Raw genomic sequence first — 18,645 nt, forward strand, 5'->3', positions numbered from 1 at the left:
TAGTTTTCATGTGTTTTAATTGTATGCTTAAAAAAACGACGTTTTTTTGAGCTGCAAAAATGGCTCTGAAAATGTATCAAATTTTGAAGAGTCGATGTTGACACTTCTGACGACTAATGCCAGGCAAATTCTGGACTATCGCTGATGGAGACTATGGTCATAATTTATTGGCAATTGATCATAATTTATTGGCCATTTATCCACCTACCTTTCTAGAAATAGCCAAGTGTTTAATGAGCTTCAGATGTGGGATAAAAAAAACAGGATTTCTGTTTTTTGTAAAACAGAGATCCTTCATTCTGGATCAACAGACTTTTCCTGCAGTGTTAGAGGAAGTTACTCTTTCTACCCAAACAATGTTTTTATGATTCAATGGATCATGCGTTTGAAGTGAATTCACACTTCATTGCTCATAGATCTGAATGTATAATCTGGCAAATGCTACTTGATAAACGGTGCACAGAAGGCTGAAATGCTCGAAGAATAGACTTAGGAAAAAGAAAACCTAACCCAAATAAAGCTTAACTCAGAGTACGAATGTTCCCGTACTCGTTCTTCTCCAAAACAATCACCTTCTTTCCTCCGAAACATCTAGGCCCCCAAGAAGGAACTGCAGAACGGGGTTATCCGAGGCTATCAGATCGGCTACAGAGAGAACGGGCCTGGCAGCAACGGCCAGTACAGCATCGTGGAGATGAAAGCGACGGGGGACAGCGAGGTGTACACCTTGGACAACCTGAAGAAGTTCGCTCAGTACGGCGTGGTCGTCCAGGCTTTCAACAGAGCTGGAACTGGACCGTCCAGTACCGAGATCAACGCCACCACACTGGAAGACGGTACGACCATTTGGTGGTACAACGAGGCTGGGGGGGGAGGAGAAGAGAATGAAAAAAGCTTTCCTCTTAAAGTGTCTCGTTTAAAATAGTTCTTCGCTGACTCCTGCTGTCTGATTGAAAAGTAATGGCAGGCACCCTGAGTGGCAGTTATTGTCTCTAAGTGTGAGGCCTGCAGCCATCTGCTAGATTGAAGATGTGTGAATAGTTTCTTACTTAAGATTTTATTCTCCATATCGCCACTCATCTGCGTTTCAGTGTCTTGGGTTTAACCATTTCATGATTAACGTTGCTCTCTTAATGCCCTTTCTGCCTTCCATCAACCCCCACTTCTTGTTCTCTCTAAAAGCTGCAAATTAGCAACCATTAAATTTGGGTCAATTTGAACATATTAGGCTGATTTGTTTTAACAATGTCTGCGGTTGGAGATCTTTTCAGGGTTTCGTCTGCCAGATCTTTGTGGGCGCACAGTCTGAACTTCTGAAACAAACCCAGTATTTTATTTTATGTCAAGTAGAACTCCACGGTTCGCCTGTTTTTATTTTTATTTTTTTGCTTTTGCAGTGCCGAGCGAGCCCCCACAGAACGTGAGAGCAATCTCGGTGACGTCGGACGAGGCCGTGATCACGTGGTCGGAGCCGCCGCGCATGACGCTGCACGGCGTGCTGAAAGGCTATCGGGTCGTGTTTTGGTCCCTCTTCCCCGACGGAGGTGGGTGCTGTGGGGGCCGGGCCCAGTGGCCGATGCAGAGTAATTATCACCTATCTCATTCTAAAATTCACCAAATATTCATCCTCATAGTCACGTGCCTCTGTGTCAGTGCTGTGAGCTTGTGTTTGTTTACCTTCCTCATGAAGCATCTTTTGTTTCGTTGCACGTGTTTCTATGCAGTGTCTTGCAAACGAGAACAGGTTTAGCTTTTTTCACATTTTTTTAAGCCTCAATTTATTTTCTTGGGATTTTCTTGGGATTAGACCAAAACAGTGAGAGAAAAAAAAAAACATCACAGGACAGAGAGCGACGCACACACACTCAAAGCAAAGGGCAGTTTAGAGAGGCCAGTTAACCTGACATGCATGTCGTTGAACACTGGGACAGCCCACAAATCCATAGGAATGAATGCCATCTAAACTCAGCACAATGAGTCATTCAAGTCTCATTGCTGCAAGGAAAAATGCTGAACAAGAAAGAAAACGTGGATTTTCAATCGCTATTGGCGACGCAACCCTTATCAATACCATCGTTGACTTATGATGTAATACCATGCAGCCCTAGTACAAATGATCTTGCAAGGCACTGCACATGTTTGTACAAAATAAATATATGCATATATGTATATTTATCTTTATTTATATAAATATTGATATATGTGGTATATATACATCTATATATATATATATATATATATATATATATATATATATATATATATATATATATATATATATATATATATATATATACATATATATGTTGTTTTTTTAATTATTATTATTATTATTTCCCCCCTGAAATTATGTTTTTGCAAGGAAATTGAATGTTAACTGTTTATCACCTTCCTAGCTTGCTTAGAGCAATTCTGCATTGATTACAGTCCTTCTGATAAGAATTTCTGCTAAAAACAAAATAAAAATAGCTGCAGGTGACGAACACGCACGTTTTTCCGCTTTCTTTTTTATTTTTTTTTTGCCTCAGAATGGGGAGAGATGCAGAACATCACCACCACACGCGAACAGGTGGAGCTGCGGGGGCTGGAGAAGTTCACCAACTACAGCGTTCAGGTTCTGGCCTACACGCAGGCCGGCGACGGAGTCCGCAGCAACGTCCTGTACATCCAAACGCGCGAGGACCGTGAGTGTGCATTTTCTAATTTATTTGTCTAAACACTCTGCGTAAGTCAAGAGACGCGTTGAATAGGAGGCAGTAACAAAAAAGCGAGCTGTGTGGTATCTAGCCCACGACAAAAGCCCATTTGTGTTGGGAAGCTCCATTAGCGGTGCTAATGAGAATTAAGAGGCTTTGGGTCCACGGCTCCAGGCTGAGGGGAGGGCTGGCGGTGGGAGCGAGGGGGTTGGAGAAGGAGCAGGAGGAGCATCCAGCATCCAGGAGTCAGCCATCAGCCCCGGCCCTCATCCGCTCCTGCCACAGGCGCAAGGATTAACTCTGCATGGATTAGAGAGAATTAATTTTGTGCTTACACCATTGGAGGCGGGATTACAGCCAGATCCATGTCTCTTTATAAAGAGGGAGGAGGAGCACAGTGGATTGAAGATGCAAAGATAGAAAACTGATCACTCGGTCGTCTTGGCTGAGTGACAAAAACAAAAAAGCAACAGAGACAAATTGAGATGAAGACTTTCTCTTTCTGAAGAGATGAAATAAAGAGTCCTTTGTAATTTGCATTTGTTTGGGCTGTGACACATCCTCCCCTGATTGACACACCAGCGCATACTGCATCCATAATGGGGCTGTTAATGCAGCACTGCTGCGCCTCTCATCTTCATCATCATTTTGGTTGTGCTAGCCGTGCGTAGCAGACAGTCCGCCGGTCTGTCTGGAGTCTGGGGCAGATTTTGGGCACCAGATGGGACTTATCTTTCCCCTCTCACTCTCTCTCTCTCTCTCTCTCTCTCTCTATCTGCCACTCCTACTTTGACATGGCGGTCCAGTTACGATAATGATCGCTGGCTGCTCTGTGATCAGTCCCGTTGGAGACACGGCTACCATTCTCCCCTGGACTTGATCCCCGCCTCCCTCCTCTGAGCGCTCCCCCGCTGCATCAACACTTTTAGTTAATGTTGTTTTCATGCTGACTGATGTCATGTGTGGGGTTGAGGAGTCAAAGGGGTATAAGTTGGGTGAATGGCCAGAACGGGGGGCCTCTTGGAGGATAAAAAGAAGAACTGGGGGATGGATTTATGGGGCTGGGTCTCCTTCTATAAACCCCAGATGAGGCCCACTGTCAGACTTGAGTTATATTTATGGAGCAGATTGAATAGGCTTGATTGGTAGCGCCATATACTGTACGATCAATGTGAAAAGCAGCCTCTTTTATTCTCCTTTCTGAAGCATTTCAATGTCCTGATGCGTTTTTGTAAAGTGCGACTCCTTCCCCAAGCGCCTTCTTGAATCATTATCTTGTAATCAGCATTAAGCAGCGTCCAGTGTCAAGCTGAAGTGGCTAGCGGCGGATCAGACACTAACGTCTAATCTGTTTGTGAGCGCGAGAATTAAGAGAACGCTGGGTGTCACAGAGTCAGAACTGCTGACCAGCGTCTGAAAGAACATATGTCACCGCCGTCCACCCGAACCGAGTCCTTCCAAGTCCTCCCAGAGCGGCTTAGTGTGGGATAAGACGACCAATCTGCAAACAAGCCTGCTCACTTTAACAGCCATCCCAACGAGCGATCACACACAGGGCAGGCCTGGATAATAAGCAAAGCATGCTGCTGTGTGGAGGCCCTCCAGGCCACAGGAGGTCTTCAGAAGAGCCTATTTTAATTATGTTAGCAGTGATGTAATGCAAGTGTTGAGATTCAGTCAGTGTTTCCACAGTGTCACATATGGACAGTTCTTTCTTGCAATTTTCTTGTAACATAGATTTTATTTTATACATAGTGTTTGATTAGAAGCAAAAAGACACTTTTGCCAATGTAACGTGTCCTCAAGTGTTTAAAAAAACAGTAAAAAGAAGAAACGATTTATAAATATCCTATGGCACAAATCTATTTTCAAGGTGGCAACAAGTTAAATGAGTCATTCCTTAGTAAATGATTGCAGCTACAGGCTTAGCAGCAACTTGATAAAAAGTATGAATTTAGTATATTTTCATAACCTCATATTGTTATGTTGATTGATTGATAGGCCATCTATACAAACCATTTCCTGACTATCACAGCTAGAATATGTCCATTGACAGCAGTTGTTTTAGGTTGCAAAGCCGAACAGTTTTGACTTGGAACAATAACACTTTTGCTAACCTAGCAAGTGTGACTTTAGCATTACCACCGACACTAAGCCAGCTAATCTAAATTTACCCATTTGCACATATTATGATGGTTATTCAGCTTCAATGCACCACAAATCTGGAACAAGCTTCAAAAAACCTGCAAAACAGCTGAAACACGAGTTCCTTTAAATCTAGACTGAAACTCACCTGTTTAGAGTTGCTTTAGAAACCTAATCATGAAACATTAATCAATAATCTGATGTAGAAAATATAATGTTGACTGTGTGTTCTATGACTTTGTACTTTTGTTTTTCTTATGATTTAAACCACTTTAAATGCCTTGCCCCTGAAAGCTGCAATACAAATACAATTTGAGTGATATTAATTTTTACTAAGTTGATGTATTTATTCATAGCACAACTCAAATAAACATGTCTGGTTCTCTATTGGACAACAAATGACAACAATGCTCGACCGAACCAACATGTCAGTAAAATTCTAACCAAAAGTTACATTTGCTACCAGAACAAATGGTAAAAATGATTAGTAGAAGTTTTTACCCATTCTTGAATTTTAGATTTACAAACCAATGTGGCTGATTACAACCACATTGTTTATTTTTATTATTATTATAGTAGTTAATATCTGTTAACCTTGTAAATTACTTTTTTTATAATGCTTTGTACATTTTGTGAGTTTGTAATTAAATGGAAGCGATGTGACAACATTATTTGGAGAAATATGCACGTTACTAATATGTCCTGGTAAAACAAAAAGTATGGAGCTAAACAATGGTCAAAAATATAAATGCATACAAAGTTTTATACATTTTAACTTTTTTTTTTCTAGTGGCCCTAATCCTCTTCCGTATTTCCACACAATAAATGTATACATATATATAGACTAGAATACATGCATAATGCTTAATACTGTATCTTTTCCACTGTGGACACTATTGCTGAACCAAATGAGTGAGTTAGAGAAATGACTGCATATGTGCTCTTTATTTATCTACTTATTTATTTAGGTTTAGGTATCTCATGGTATCTTCACCAGTGAACTAAAGACAGCTTAATGTACAAAGCAACGTTGATCAAGATGGTCAAATCATAAGTGATGTCTTTGATCCTCTGGTGGCCTCCAAGTCAAATGCTGCTTCTGGCCGCATAAAGCCCTCAGCAACCTCTGAGCATGCATACTCATGCGCACATATGCATATGCATTCCTGCGTGTGCTAATGCTGCTCTCTGGTTTTTTTTTTGTTGTTTTTTTCTGCAGTTCCCGGCCCACCAGCCGGCATCAAGGCAGTTCCTTCCTCTCCAAGCAGCGTGGTCGTGTCCTGGTTACCGCCGCTCAAACCAAATGGTGTGATCCGCAAGTACACCATTTACTGCTCCAGTCCAGGGTCTGGGCAGCCGGTGAGTCCTTCCTCTATGGGGGTCAATAAAAAAATGGTTCCGTTGCTTGTAAAAGCGAGTTGATAAAATCAGCCAAAGGAAATGATTCATTTGTCACCACTATAATTAATTGAACCTTTGGGTGTGTGTGTGTGTGTGTGTATCTTTGCGCATGTCTGTCTTTCACTGTGTTTGCACCATTGCTTTATTTCCTGCCCTCCCAGATGAACAGATGAGGTTGTCTTGGCAACGTGATGAGACGTAGATATGCAAATGAGGCTGAGAACAAGCTCACACATGCAGACTGCCGCATCAGAAACACACACACACACACACACACGCATACACACACATCACATTTTAGCATTTTCTATTTATACACGTATTGTGGAGCGTTTTCAATTTTGGCTAGATTATGTGCACATAAACAGCAAAGCACGCAGCGAAGTCTGATATAAGGAATGGATCTCACTTTCTTATTATTCGCAAATATTCCTCCCTCCTTGTGCATGAGTGCCATGTAAATGAGCATGGGCAGGAAAGGGAGGGAAGGAAAGGCAGGAGGAGGGGGAAGAGGAGGCTGAGAGGGAAAAAGAGGCACACTGATAGAGGTAGGGAGACACCACAGGGAAATAGGGGAAAAAAGAGAGGGATGGAGGGAGGACATGCAGGGTGGAAGGGAGGAGTAGCGGAGGGTATCAGTCACATCGAGATGAGAGTGCTTTTGTCCGTCTTTTCATTATCTCCCTGTATCACTCCCTGGATCACCACAACACCACCTCAACGCTGGAGGAATGTTCGAACCCCCCTGCACACACACACACACACACACGCACATATATCTCCCCCCTTTCTGTCCATCCATCCTCTCCTCTTCACCAAGTAACACAGTGAGGGACAGAGGAGAGAAAAGGAAAGGCAAGCGGTGAAGGAAATGAAGATTAACGCTGAGAGATAAACCAGTCAAAGAAATAAAAACGGAAAGAGCTACGAGTTGTTTTTTGGACAAGCTATTACAGGGGTTGTGTGTGTGTGTGTGTGTGTGTGTGTGTGTGTGTGTGTGTGTGCGTGTGTGTGTGTGTGTGAATATAAGTAAATGTTCACCTTTTAAAATGTTTCTTAGTGAGTCTAATGGTAGATTAAACAGTAATATTTTAGTGCTGAAGACTTGGACTGTTCTTACAGTTTCATCTTTCAGATACTCTTGTGTGTCTATTTATCATCTATTTCTACCTTTTTAATGAAAACATGAGTGAATTTTGTTCAAAAAAGAAAATTTATATTCCTAAATGTGTCAGAAAAATGATTTTGACCATATAACAAATAATGAAGAGGCATTCTGATAATGTCTCTTATTGTTGTTTCTTATTTCTTCCAGCTTGTGTAGTAGACAGGCAAGCTAAAAAAAAAAGTTAAAACAAAGCTCTTACATTAACATCAGGGAGCAATTATATTCAAAAATACTATGTACTTGGAAAAAGTATTGAATTTGAGATTTTTTTTTCTATCAGGGTTATATTTCTGCCAACATATTCTGTTACTAACAGAACTGTGCTATGCCGAGTGTGTTTTCTGACCCAACAATTAACAAAGACAAGTGATTCACTCATTGCAGAATTATGACATAATGAAGCGATCAATCGAATTGCAATCCATCATCAAACAGCCCTGAACGGTTTTCTGTCTGCAGCATTCAGAGAATCCAACCATGCACAGAAATGGCTGCATCTCCTGTGGCATTCAGTCGGTAAACTCAGTACAGCGACAAGTGTTCTTCTGTTATGCCTTTTGTAGAACACAGTCTTCTAGATCGCGTATCCTATCTAATATCTGTGCTCTAGTTCTAAATAAAGTTGACTGACTTTTGAATTCTCACCTTGTGATAAAGCAAACACCGACATGCCGATACCGATTTGTGGTTTTCTCTGAGGCCTAAACGATCGACTCTGACTTCTGATTTTGACCAATTCTTTTTTCTTTTTTTAGATAAAACATGCACATTTGCTCTGTTTTAGTTTAATAGTTTAAGTAACAAACACTTACCATGAAGGAATACAAGCGCTGCATGACAAAGGATGTTTATTTATTAAAGCATAAACTCATAATGTGGATTTAATTGAAATATAAACAAGTTGAATCAAACTGCATGCTGTTTGCTGAGCCAGTTGTAGACTGACATGGCAGAGATTTCTTAGTTTTTATACCTTTAAAAAACTGGAAGAAAATAATGTTTGAATTTTCCCATATGGTGTCGTGACACGTGTCAAACCAAACCTAAATTCTGACTTGCAGCTTGTCGGGTGTTTGTTTCACTGAGCCTGTCCTTTTGCGGCACTGCGAGGGCCTGCTAACATGACATGGCGTGCTCTCGTTCCCAGGCGCCCAGCGAGTACGAGGCCAACCCCGAGATGCTCTTTTACCGTATCACGCACCTCAGCCGCGGCAAACAGTACCACATCTGGGCCGCAGCCGTGACGACCGCCGGCCGCGGCAACATCAGCTCAAAGGTCACGGTGGAGCCTGCTGGGAAAGGTGGGTCCTTCAGGCGAGCCCCGTGGCGGAGGAGACGTGTAAAGAGAGGCTGTGTAAAGGTTACGAGGGAGATCTCCTGCACACCAGTCACTTTCATCCCTCCGCCGTCTCCTCTCCCGTCTTCTTTTCCTGGCTATTGATTGACAGCTGCGGTATCGATTGAGTCGTGGGCACGTTGCAAGGAATGCTGTTGTTAATTATGTGGTGATGAACAGGGGCTATCTAGTAAAATGACCCCCGGGGAGAGAGAAAGTAGGCAGGGATCAATCGAAGGGAGGATCTATGGAGAAAAAATAGACCGAACCAAGTGGCTTGAGGAGGGGGGGGCTGCACTGAAAAACTCCCTTTTTTTATTCCTTCTGCTGCAAGTGAAGGCCTTTCCCTCCAGGCGGTTCAGACCAGGAAACGGCACACACAGACGGACTTTGCAGTCCGTGTCAAAGGCTGAAGTGTTTCTCGTCTGTCTCTACAGTCCCGGCAAAAATCCTCTCCTTCGGGGGCACGGTGACCACGCCCTGGATGAAGGAAGTCCGTCTGCCCTGCAGCTCGGTCGGCGAGCCCGCCCCCACCATTAAATGGACCAAAGACAGGTCAGAGCCCTCAAACACAACTCGCGTCTGAGCCATGACTCACTCGGATTGACGCTGCTGCCGCTTCAGGAGGGAAACTGGAAATAATAACTCCTCCTCTCCTCTCATCAGCGAGGATTCTGCCGTCCCAGTGACGGCCGACGGTCAGCGGCAGATCTTGTCCAATGGCACGCTGGTGCTGCGTTCGGTCAAAGCCGAGGATTCTGGGTACTACACCTGCACGGCGACTAACACCCTGGGCTTTGACACCATCATTGTGAATCTGGTGGTGCAAGGTGAGAAGAAGCGGTTTTCCTTGACTTGCTAGCTGAAGGTGGCTATATGGAGTCTGAACGCTGAACCGGTGTGTTTCTGTTTGCAGTTCCTCCTGACCAGCCTCGTCTGACCGTCTCCACCACCTCCACCTCCTCCATCACCCTGGCTTGGATTCCAGGGGACAATGGAGGAAGCTCCATCAGAGGTACCTTCCCTACTGGTCCACTTGTTCATTCTTTACAGTTACTCTTAAAACAAAGGTTGCTCCTGAGATGATTTTTTCTGCCAGTTTCACACTCTTGAAGTGAGTTACATTTGAAAACCAGTGCTTGTAGTGAATCCTGTACTGACTGCATCATTCCAAGCTCGCTGTCGCCTCCTGGTGTCCAAACATTGCAACTTCAGCTGGATCATTGGCTTCATTGAGAAAAACTGTGCTGTGCGCCTGCAGGATTTGTGCTGCAGTATTCTGTGGACAACACAGAGGAGTGGAGGGATGTGTTCATCAGCTCCAGCGAGCGCTCCTTCAGGCTGGACAATCTGCGCTGCGGAACGTGGTACAAAGTCAAGCTGGCAGCCAAGAACAGCGTCGGCTCGGGCCGCATCAGTGAGATCATCGAGGCCAAGACGCACGGGAGAGGTGAGAGGAGCAGTTTGACTATAAAGTCTCAAGCAGCAAATTGATAATGAATAATTACAACTATAAAAAAATATATATTTTTAAGAAACACAAATGTGGGTTTACTGAAGAGTATCTTGTTTTCAAAGGTACTTTTAATCTGACAAACGACGAGACGGGTATGTTGATTTGGTGAATATGACGGTAAAGTTCTAATTTGGGAAGTTAAAGATTTTTTTAGGACAATCTGTCACTGCGAAAACTGTTGAGCCAACAATAACACTGCTATTATTGACTAATACTAATATTTTTAAACAACTGCTGATTCCAAGATCACAATTTTTCCAAGATCTGAAAGTAGACGCCTACCATCTCCCTGAAATGAAAGAAAAATCATCAGAAACGTTTTACAGTCTAATTAAGTAAAGAGAGCATCTTTAGAGGAGTCAGTTTGAGTCTACAAACACTTACACCCTCTCTCAAGCGTGGTGGTGGTGGAGTGTCATCCTTCTGGGTGTTTTGTTTTGCTGCCATTTATGGTGTTTTGCTAAAAAGTGGACAAATCCTGAAGACGGAGGAATAACTCCAACTCTTTCAGCTTCTTCTTAAATCCACAGCAAAGCTGACAGAGCTGCGAAAGGTTAAGGTTCAGTAACGGCCTCAACCTTAATTTTGTTGAAAACATGATGATCGTTCGTAAAAGCCACACAAAAACCAGCCTCTGTAAATTAGCACTGCTTAGAGATGTCAGATATGCAGAATTAAGCCAGAAGTGTTGATGGCTACAAAACTTGCAACTTGCTGAAAGATATTTATCCAGATATTCCTGGGGCTGTATGCATATATATGAGCCTGTTTTTAGAGATTTGTGAAAATCTACACTAAATTCTGATATCAAATTCATGCTAATGCTGAGTGGATGTGACCTTGCCACCAGCCTTGTTCACAGCAGATGCTTACCAAACCTCAGCCCGTTTCTCATCTGCTGCTTTCTGGTGTCGCCTTCTCCCTCCAGAGCCGGTGTTCAACAAGGACCAGCCGCTGCTCACCCACATCAACTCCACCCACGCGGGACTCAACCTGCAGGGCTGGACCAGTGGCGGCTGCCCCATCACTGACCTGATGCTGGACTTCAGGCCCAAAGGCACCTGGGCCTGGCAGAGCCTGAAGGCCAACTCCACCAACCAGCTGTTCCTCAGCGAGCTTCGCGAGGCCACATGGTACGAGCTCAAAATGAAGGCCTGCAACAGCGCCGGCTGCGGAAACCAGACCTCCCAGTTTGCTACCACCGACTATGACGGCAGTGAGTGGTTTTTCTTTTTTTTTTTCCTCCTTTGTTTTCCTTTTCTCCTTCCTGTCTCTGAATTTCAACTACTCTGGTGCTATTTCTCCCAACTCTCCTCAGGTACGATCCCCCCCATTAAATCTGCCCGCGGAGAGGGGGACGACGTGAAAAAGCTGTTCTCCATCGGCTCTCCCGTCATCCTGGTCACTCTGGGCGTGGCTCTGCTCTTCATCATCCGTAAGAAACGCAAAGAGAAGAGGCTTAAACGGCTCAGGGGTAAGAGATGGAAGAGACAAATCTGTTGAATAGATTATTGCAGCACTGCGCTAAGATGCGCAGATTATAGTCGAGGCTAACAGCAAGCTAATTAAGTCACTCTCATTACAGATGCTAAGAGCCTGGCTGAGATGCTGATCAGGTGAGACTTATTTTTTATAACAACGGCACAATGTATTCTTAAAATATTCTATAGTTATGAACAAAATGTGACGACCACAAAATCAACGAAAGACGTGCATGACTGTGGAGAACTGTGATGCACCTGCATCACTTCCAGCGCAATCAATATGCTTCAGATTAGTGAATTAAATTGTTAGTATATGTTCTGTGGAGGCCTGAGAAAAGTTTTTGTTCTAAAACTTTGTGAACAAACGTAGTGAATATCAATATTAACTCTGCAGAAGAATGAAAGAAATATAATGAAGCAAAGCGTTGAAAGAAAGCCATATAAAATATATATAACTTTTAAAAAACAGTTTAAAAAGGAGCTTATTGGGAAATATGTTGCATAGGATGGGAGTCTCAAAGACCAAAAATGCGCTCGATGACATTAAAAACATATAAATAATTGTACATTTAGGGTGGAGAATGTGAGATTTAAGTGAGTATGAGAGGGACAGGAAGTCACAAAATCTTGTATATCCTTCCTGCCACTTTTCCAACAAATAATGTAAAATTTTATGTCAATGTGCCTGATAATTTGTTTTAATTTCATTTTTTTCTTGTTTTTACTTTTTGTCTGTTTGAAATAAATAAATTAAAAATAAAACGACGTTCTTTTCAGACGAGCCTGAAACTGCCATTTTTTTGGCTACCAGTAAAATGCTAATTGTGGACTAAAACTTCATCTGTAATGGTGAAACATGGTTGATCAGATAGAAGGTAGAAGGAAGGAAACGCAGGTCAATCCAGAACACTGATTCCTGCAACACAGAACTAAAACGAAACGGTTAGGATCAAAGCATATTCAGACCTAAATCTAATTGAGAATATGTTGCAAGATTTAAAAATTTATGCTTTATATCGACTCTGCATGCAACACTTGACACCATCGCGTGTTTATGTGCCCAGCAAGAACAATCGCAGCATAGACACGCCGGTGAAGGGCCCTCCGCAAGGGCCGAGGCTCCACATCGACATTCCCCGAGTCCAGCTGCTCATCGAGGACAAGGAGGGAATCAAGCAGATAGGCAAGTCACTGGATAACAGGACGTTAAAATCATCTGTCCTGATGGTCAGTTTTACAGCAGGAGTGTCTTAAAAACTGCATTTCCGTGGGTCTGCGGCAGGAGAGGACAAGGCAGCGGTGCCGGTGACGGACACCGAGTTCAGCCAGTCGGTGAATCCGCAGAACTTCTGCACAGGCGTGTCTCTGCACCACCAGGCCCTGATCCAGAATTCAGGACCTCTGATTGACATGTCGGACATCCGGCCTGGCACAAGTGAGCTCGCCTCGTGTTTTTATGCTCGGACGTCTGGAAGTAGGCGTCTTGACTGCTGAATCGTTGATGCAGATCTGAACTCTGATCTCTGTGTTGTCGCTCAGACCCCGTGTCCAGGAAGAGCATAAAGTCCGCTCACAGCTCCAGGAACAGATACTCCAGCCAGTGGACGCTGAGTCGACCGAGTCAGTCCACAGCTTCGGCGCGGACTCTGACGTCCGACTGGCGGACGATGGGCTCCCACGGCATCACCGCCACCGAGAGCGACAGCTACAGCGCGAGCCTCTCTCAAGACACGGGTTTGTCAATCCGACCGCCGCCATTTGTTGGAAAAGGATAAACACTGACATTTGGTATTTAAGTTTCTGACCATCCCTCCTTTGTTCTTCCAGACAAGGGTCGTAACAGCATGGTGTCGACGGAGAGCGCCTCCTCCACCTACGAGGAGCTGGCCCGAGCGTACGAGCACGCCAAGCTGGAGGAGCACCTGCAGCACGCCAAGTTCACCATCACGGAGTGCTTCATCTCCGACAGCTCGTCGGACCAGATGACCACCGGTACCAACGACCCCGCGGACAGCATGACCTCCCTCAGCACGCCGTCTGAGCCGGGCATCTGCCGCTTCACCGCCTCTCCGCCCAAACCGCAGGACTACGACCGCGGGAAGAACGTGGCGGTGCCCATTCCCCACCGGGCAAACAAAAGTGAGTGGGACAATTTGTGTAGATATGTTTGCGGTACTTTGCAGAAGTTTTCATGTCCCTAGAACTTCTCCACATTTTGTGTCGCCACAGCTTCATGAAATCTTTATTGGGATTTTATGAGCCAAGGACCAAGACAGTGTAGTGTCTAACAGTTTAGTAGAAGAAAAAAAAACAAATATTTTCCAAATGTTTTTAGAAACAAAGCTGAATAATTTGGTATGCGTTCGTATTGAGCCTATCTGGATTAACACTGTAGAAACACTTTAGCTGAAATTCCAGTTTCAGCTAAAGTGTTGAAACTTTAACTGAAATCTAGAGTTTTGCAAATTCTACATTTGCAAATCTAGAGTTTGAAATTTCTTCCCGTTCTTCTGTCACCTGATTCTAGGTCAGATTGGCTGAAGTGCTTTTGTGCAACTTTTCAGCTCTTGCCATTGCTTCTCTATTGGATCTAGGTCTGAAAAAAAAAGGTCACAGGTTGATCCCTGAGATCAACAAGCACTCAGATTCCTTTTCAGTTAAAAAGAAAACTGCATTCCTGTCCTGATTATTATTATTATTATTATTATTTTCCCCTCCAACAGGCGAGTTCTGCAATCTTCCCCTTTACATGAAGGCAGACCCATTCTTCCGCAAGCAAGGGGACTCTCTGCACGACCCATGTCCAGCCGTGCCGCCGCGGGAAGCCTCGATCCGCAGCCTGACGCAGCGGGCGTACCACACCCAGGGCCGTCACAAGACTCTAGACCCGGCCAAGCAGCAGGCCCTGACGCTGGGTCACTCCGGCCTGGGCAGCCTGGGCGCCAGCTCCAGCACCTCCACCTTGCCCCAGAGGACTCTCACCATGCCCAGCTCCAATAACGCAGCGACAGCCTCCACGTCCAGCACGAGCAGCAACCCAACCAACAGCAACAAGGTGGGCGGCTCCAGAGACTCGCTGCTCGAGAGCAGCTCCTCGGCCCTGGGGAGGCTGCAGAAGCAGAGCGTGGGGGCCTACTCCAAGTCCTACACGCTGGTGTAGTCCGGTCCGCTGCACAGACTCGCACCGCTGCCCCCCGCTCTGCAGCCAGCATCACTCTGGCACTCACAAGTCTGGGCCACAACAGGCTCGCGGGCATCTTTCTGAAAGCCGAGCTCGTGGCGAGCCGCCCGGCTTCCTGTCTACTTTTTCCTTCAATGGCGGCGGAGGCGTTGGAGGCGTCCCGCCCCGTCCAGACAGAGACCCAGCTAACCCTACTGTTCATGTTCAAATGGAACTAAATATACGAGAACTACTAACTCCAACTAACAGTTCCAGCCGGCTGGTGCTCAGCTCCACTCAGTTCCTGCAGGAGACACACAGCCAAATGCAGAATGTGATTTCTGTGGTCATTTTTGCAAATATTGACTGTAACCAAAGAGCTGAAGGCTCTGAGTTCATGAAAACTATAATAGCCAGTATGAAGCTGTGCGACCATCCTGTTTTTTCTCACACACACACACACACACGCACACACACTCAAACACAATGTCCTTCATAGTTTTTGATTTGACTTATTTTGTTGTTTTTTTTTGGTCAGTTTGCAGGACTTCAGCTAAATCCCCTGTTTTCCCACGCTCTCTCTCACTCTCTTGGTGTCTCTCCCTAACAAGAATTGGCAGATTTCCCTTTTTTAATCGCGACTCCAAAAGGCAACGATTCAGATTCACCTCCACAAATCAGTATTCTCCACTCATCTCTCTGCAGCTGAACGGTGTCTCAACTCTTCAGTCCAGTCACTACAAACCCCGGTGAAGCAGCTGTAATTTCTCACCTTACAAATAGAGAATATTTGGTATTATAAAGAATTTTACATATATATTTCTATGTAGGTATATTATTGACGTCTAAGGGAAATGATGACAAAGTATAAACTGTATGCGCTACACTGATGTGATAGTTATACACAGCGGTTTAACGCTACCGGCAAATTTTAAGAAAGGAGACAATCGCTCAATCACTGAATTTAGAAGTAGAGAAAATTTAAGAAAAGTTGGACTTAAGAAAGAAAATGTTTAGTATATATGTGAGATATTCTGTATGTTAGTGCGTGCTGGCCAGCTAAGGAAGAGTGACCCTCTCTCTGTTGTGGAGACGGGCTAGCAGAAAGCAGGGTGGGAAGATTACACCGTCCCTGGACTGTGACGCCTTGGTTGTTTGTGTGGCTTTTTTTGGGGGGAGGAGGGAACAATCACAATACCAGGCCTTCAATGATGGCTTCTTATATAGCTTGTTTCTAGCCCGAGTGCTTGGTTTAAGTTGATATGGTAAGATTCAAAAGTTACAGTGTCTTGTAAAAGCTGTTATGCCTCTTTTCCACATCACAGCTGCTAACTTCAGTGTATTTTATTGGGATATTAATGTGACAAAGGAACATAAAGTAGAGTAAAATCAGTGGTGGGTGTGAAATAACGTGCGATTATCAATAGGTTTACATGAAACAAAAAAAAAACAAATGTATTTCAAGAGGGGTGCATTCTTTAGCAAGGCACTGTATGTTGTTATCTCAGTGGATCCCCACAACACCTTTATGCAGCAGTTTGCTGCAAAGTGGTTGGAGACGACTTGGGTTGCTCTCTGGTTTTAAGGCCTGCGTTTGTGGCTACAAATCCTCCCAAGATGTAGTTATTTGCTTCTCAGCCAAATAAATAAGCTGAACTGAATGCCAGTCATAATGTGAATGAAGTATTAATAATATTAATGTCAAGAGATGTTATATGTCAGGGAATTCAGTTATGAGAATTATATGATGTTCACGGAATTGATATCTTTGTCGTCTTGTCTGAAGAGCTGTAAATGTCCCACTCTTCTTCATCTCCACCTCGTCCCTCCCCATGATCCTTTTCGCACTGTTGTACATGAACACAAGAACCTATGGGAAGGCCTTTTTGTCCCACGATAGTGTTTTGTGTTGACTATTTATTTACTCATTTGCTCTGTTTGTCTGTCTGCTTGCGTGTTTAGAGGAAAGGAGAGGGTTTTCGTTGGTCTGTTGATTTTGATTTTTCTTCTTCAGTTTTGTCAGAGGTTTAGGTTCCAGGGGTCCAACAGTACACGGCCTGTGTTACACACCAGTTCAGCCAAGTAAAATCAGGGACTTGTGGCTCTTTTGGTCATACAGACTACCATTGTATTGTGTATATACTGGACCGGAGCCGCGTTGTGAAACGGCATCGTTTCGGCTCTCGCCTTCGTTCCCCGCTGAGAAAATTTGACGCCCCCCTCCCCCTCCCCGCGACCCACACCGGACCCGTCATCGCTACCTTCGTCAGTGTTGTTTTTAAATTGAGTCTTGTACATAAAACACAGTTTTGTATGAAGAGCTATTTTCTTCAAAATAAATCAGGGGACGCATCAAGGTGGAAAGTCCCGCTTTCAAAATTGAAATAACAACAAATTGTTTTTTTTTGTTTGTTTGTTTTTTCTTAAGATGGACAAATACATTTTTCACCTCTTATGTTTTTGATACTACTAATTTGAAGAATTTTTAGTCTTTTTTTTTTTTTTAAAACAACGTATTTTGATGTTGTCATTTGTCCCATTTACTTTTTTTAATATCATTATTTTATATTTTGTTCGACCCTCGGAAAAGTCATTGCATGCTTGCTAAAAGGGAAAAATTGATGGAAAAATGTATGAAAAANTTGAAGATATCCCAAACATTTCTTTAAGTTGCTTGTTACAGCAATTGCTTGTGTTCAAAGGTACATTTTCTATGAAAAAGCAAAAACTAAAAAGATCATTCTAACACCTTGTGCAATAAAGCTATCTTTCATATGCCATGGCTTCTGTCATTTCTGACCGTTTTCTGTTTTTTATTATTTTTTGACTAAAACTGTTTGACCTAACGTTAGAAAGAGCCTGATGTTTCATGTTAGCAAAGATGGACGCCAGCCTCCAGAAAGGAAAGGACAGGTATGTGTATATAATACATATAAAATACAAATAAATATTTGGACAATTGTACCTGAAACCACCGCCAGCACTCTTCTGGCAAATTTCAGACCATTCACTAAATTTAATTTGAATTGTTGCAATTTGTTTAAAACTGGTTTCCTGGCAAAACAGTGTATCTTGTTTCAAATTTCAATCTTACAATCCGTGTGGTTTACACAATATACACAATAAAATCTAACTTATCCGCTCAGTTCTGTTTTTGTTCAGTAAAGTCACTGTTACATTATTCATACCACAGGAAAAAAATATATGAAAACGCTTTGCAGACAACATAAAGCACCTAATTTCATGCGGCTGTCGGGAGGCATTGATCAGTTCTCTTTAAGTTGCCCTTTATTAAAGGTATCCAGAAATAAGCTTACATCTGCTTATGTGGTTCTGAAACGGAGCAATACAGTCAGGTTTAAACTTTAACAATATGACTATTAAGCAAGAAAATTAATTATTTAAGCACTCAAACTACAGTCAAATCCATTTGGAAAAACTGTTGTCATCGCTTCTATTATACAAAGGAACTGACGGATGTATAACAGCTGAATCCACACCACCTCATAAATCAGAAAGTTCTGACCTTGTAAGCCAACATATTTCTAACAGACTGAAAGAGCAAAAAGCCAACCATGCAATTCAACAGTACTTGGTGGTAACTTCCTAGACATACTCTATTTGTAGCTGAGATTAATAAAACTATCGACAAAGTCCATTTTCTGCACCTTATGGCCTTAAAGCTGCTCTGCGTCCTGCCAGCGTCTTCTGAAGGCAGCTCTCTGATTGGCTGGGCAAT

The 18,645-nt window shown here is 43.4% G+C and overlaps 1 protein-coding gene across 2 annotated transcripts in view; it reads left to right on the forward strand.

Annotated features, from left to right (window-relative positions):
• LOC103133989 (Down syndrome cell adhesion molecule-like protein 1 homolog) overlaps positions 1-17,679 on the forward strand; it is a 72,277-nt gene extending 54,598 nt beyond the window's left edge. The window contains exons 17-33 of one of the 2 annotated variants that reach the window (XM_016668379.1): positions 596-836; positions 1,398-1,583; positions 2,529-2,684; positions 6,061-6,200; positions 8,558-8,711; positions 9,184-9,301; positions 9,413-9,576; positions 9,663-9,761; positions 10,008-10,196; positions 11,191-11,478; positions 11,581-11,736; positions 11,848-11,878; positions 12,811-12,929; positions 13,029-13,181; positions 13,286-13,480; positions 13,574-13,885; positions 14,470-17,679. In XM_016668379.1, coding sequence (XP_016523865.1) covers positions 596-836; positions 1,398-1,583; positions 2,529-2,684; positions 6,061-6,200; positions 8,558-8,711; positions 9,184-9,301; positions 9,413-9,576; positions 9,663-9,761; positions 10,008-10,196; positions 11,191-11,478; positions 11,581-11,736; positions 11,848-11,878; positions 12,811-12,929; positions 13,029-13,181; positions 13,286-13,480; positions 13,574-13,885; positions 14,470-14,906 — 3,138 coding nt within the window. In that variant the 3' untranslated portion in view covers positions 14,907-17,679. The remainder of the gene's footprint in view (positions 1-595; positions 837-1,397; positions 1,584-2,528; positions 2,685-6,060; positions 6,201-8,557; positions 8,712-9,183; positions 9,302-9,412; positions 9,577-9,662; positions 9,762-10,007; positions 10,197-11,190; positions 11,479-11,580; positions 11,737-11,847; positions 11,879-12,810; positions 12,930-13,028; positions 13,182-13,285; positions 13,481-13,573; positions 13,886-14,469) is intronic. The other variant, XM_007546022.2, reaches the window with a different exon arrangement.
• The last annotated feature ends 966 nt before the right edge of the window (positions 17,680-18,645 follow it).

The sequence above is a fragment of the Poecilia formosa genome, unplaced genomic scaffold (genome assembly GCF_000485575.1).
Source record: "Poecilia formosa unplaced genomic scaffold, Poecilia_formosa-5.1.2 Scaffold14, whole genome shotgun sequence".
NCBI lineage: Eukaryota > Metazoa > Chordata > Actinopteri > Cyprinodontiformes > Poeciliidae > Poecilia > Poecilia formosa.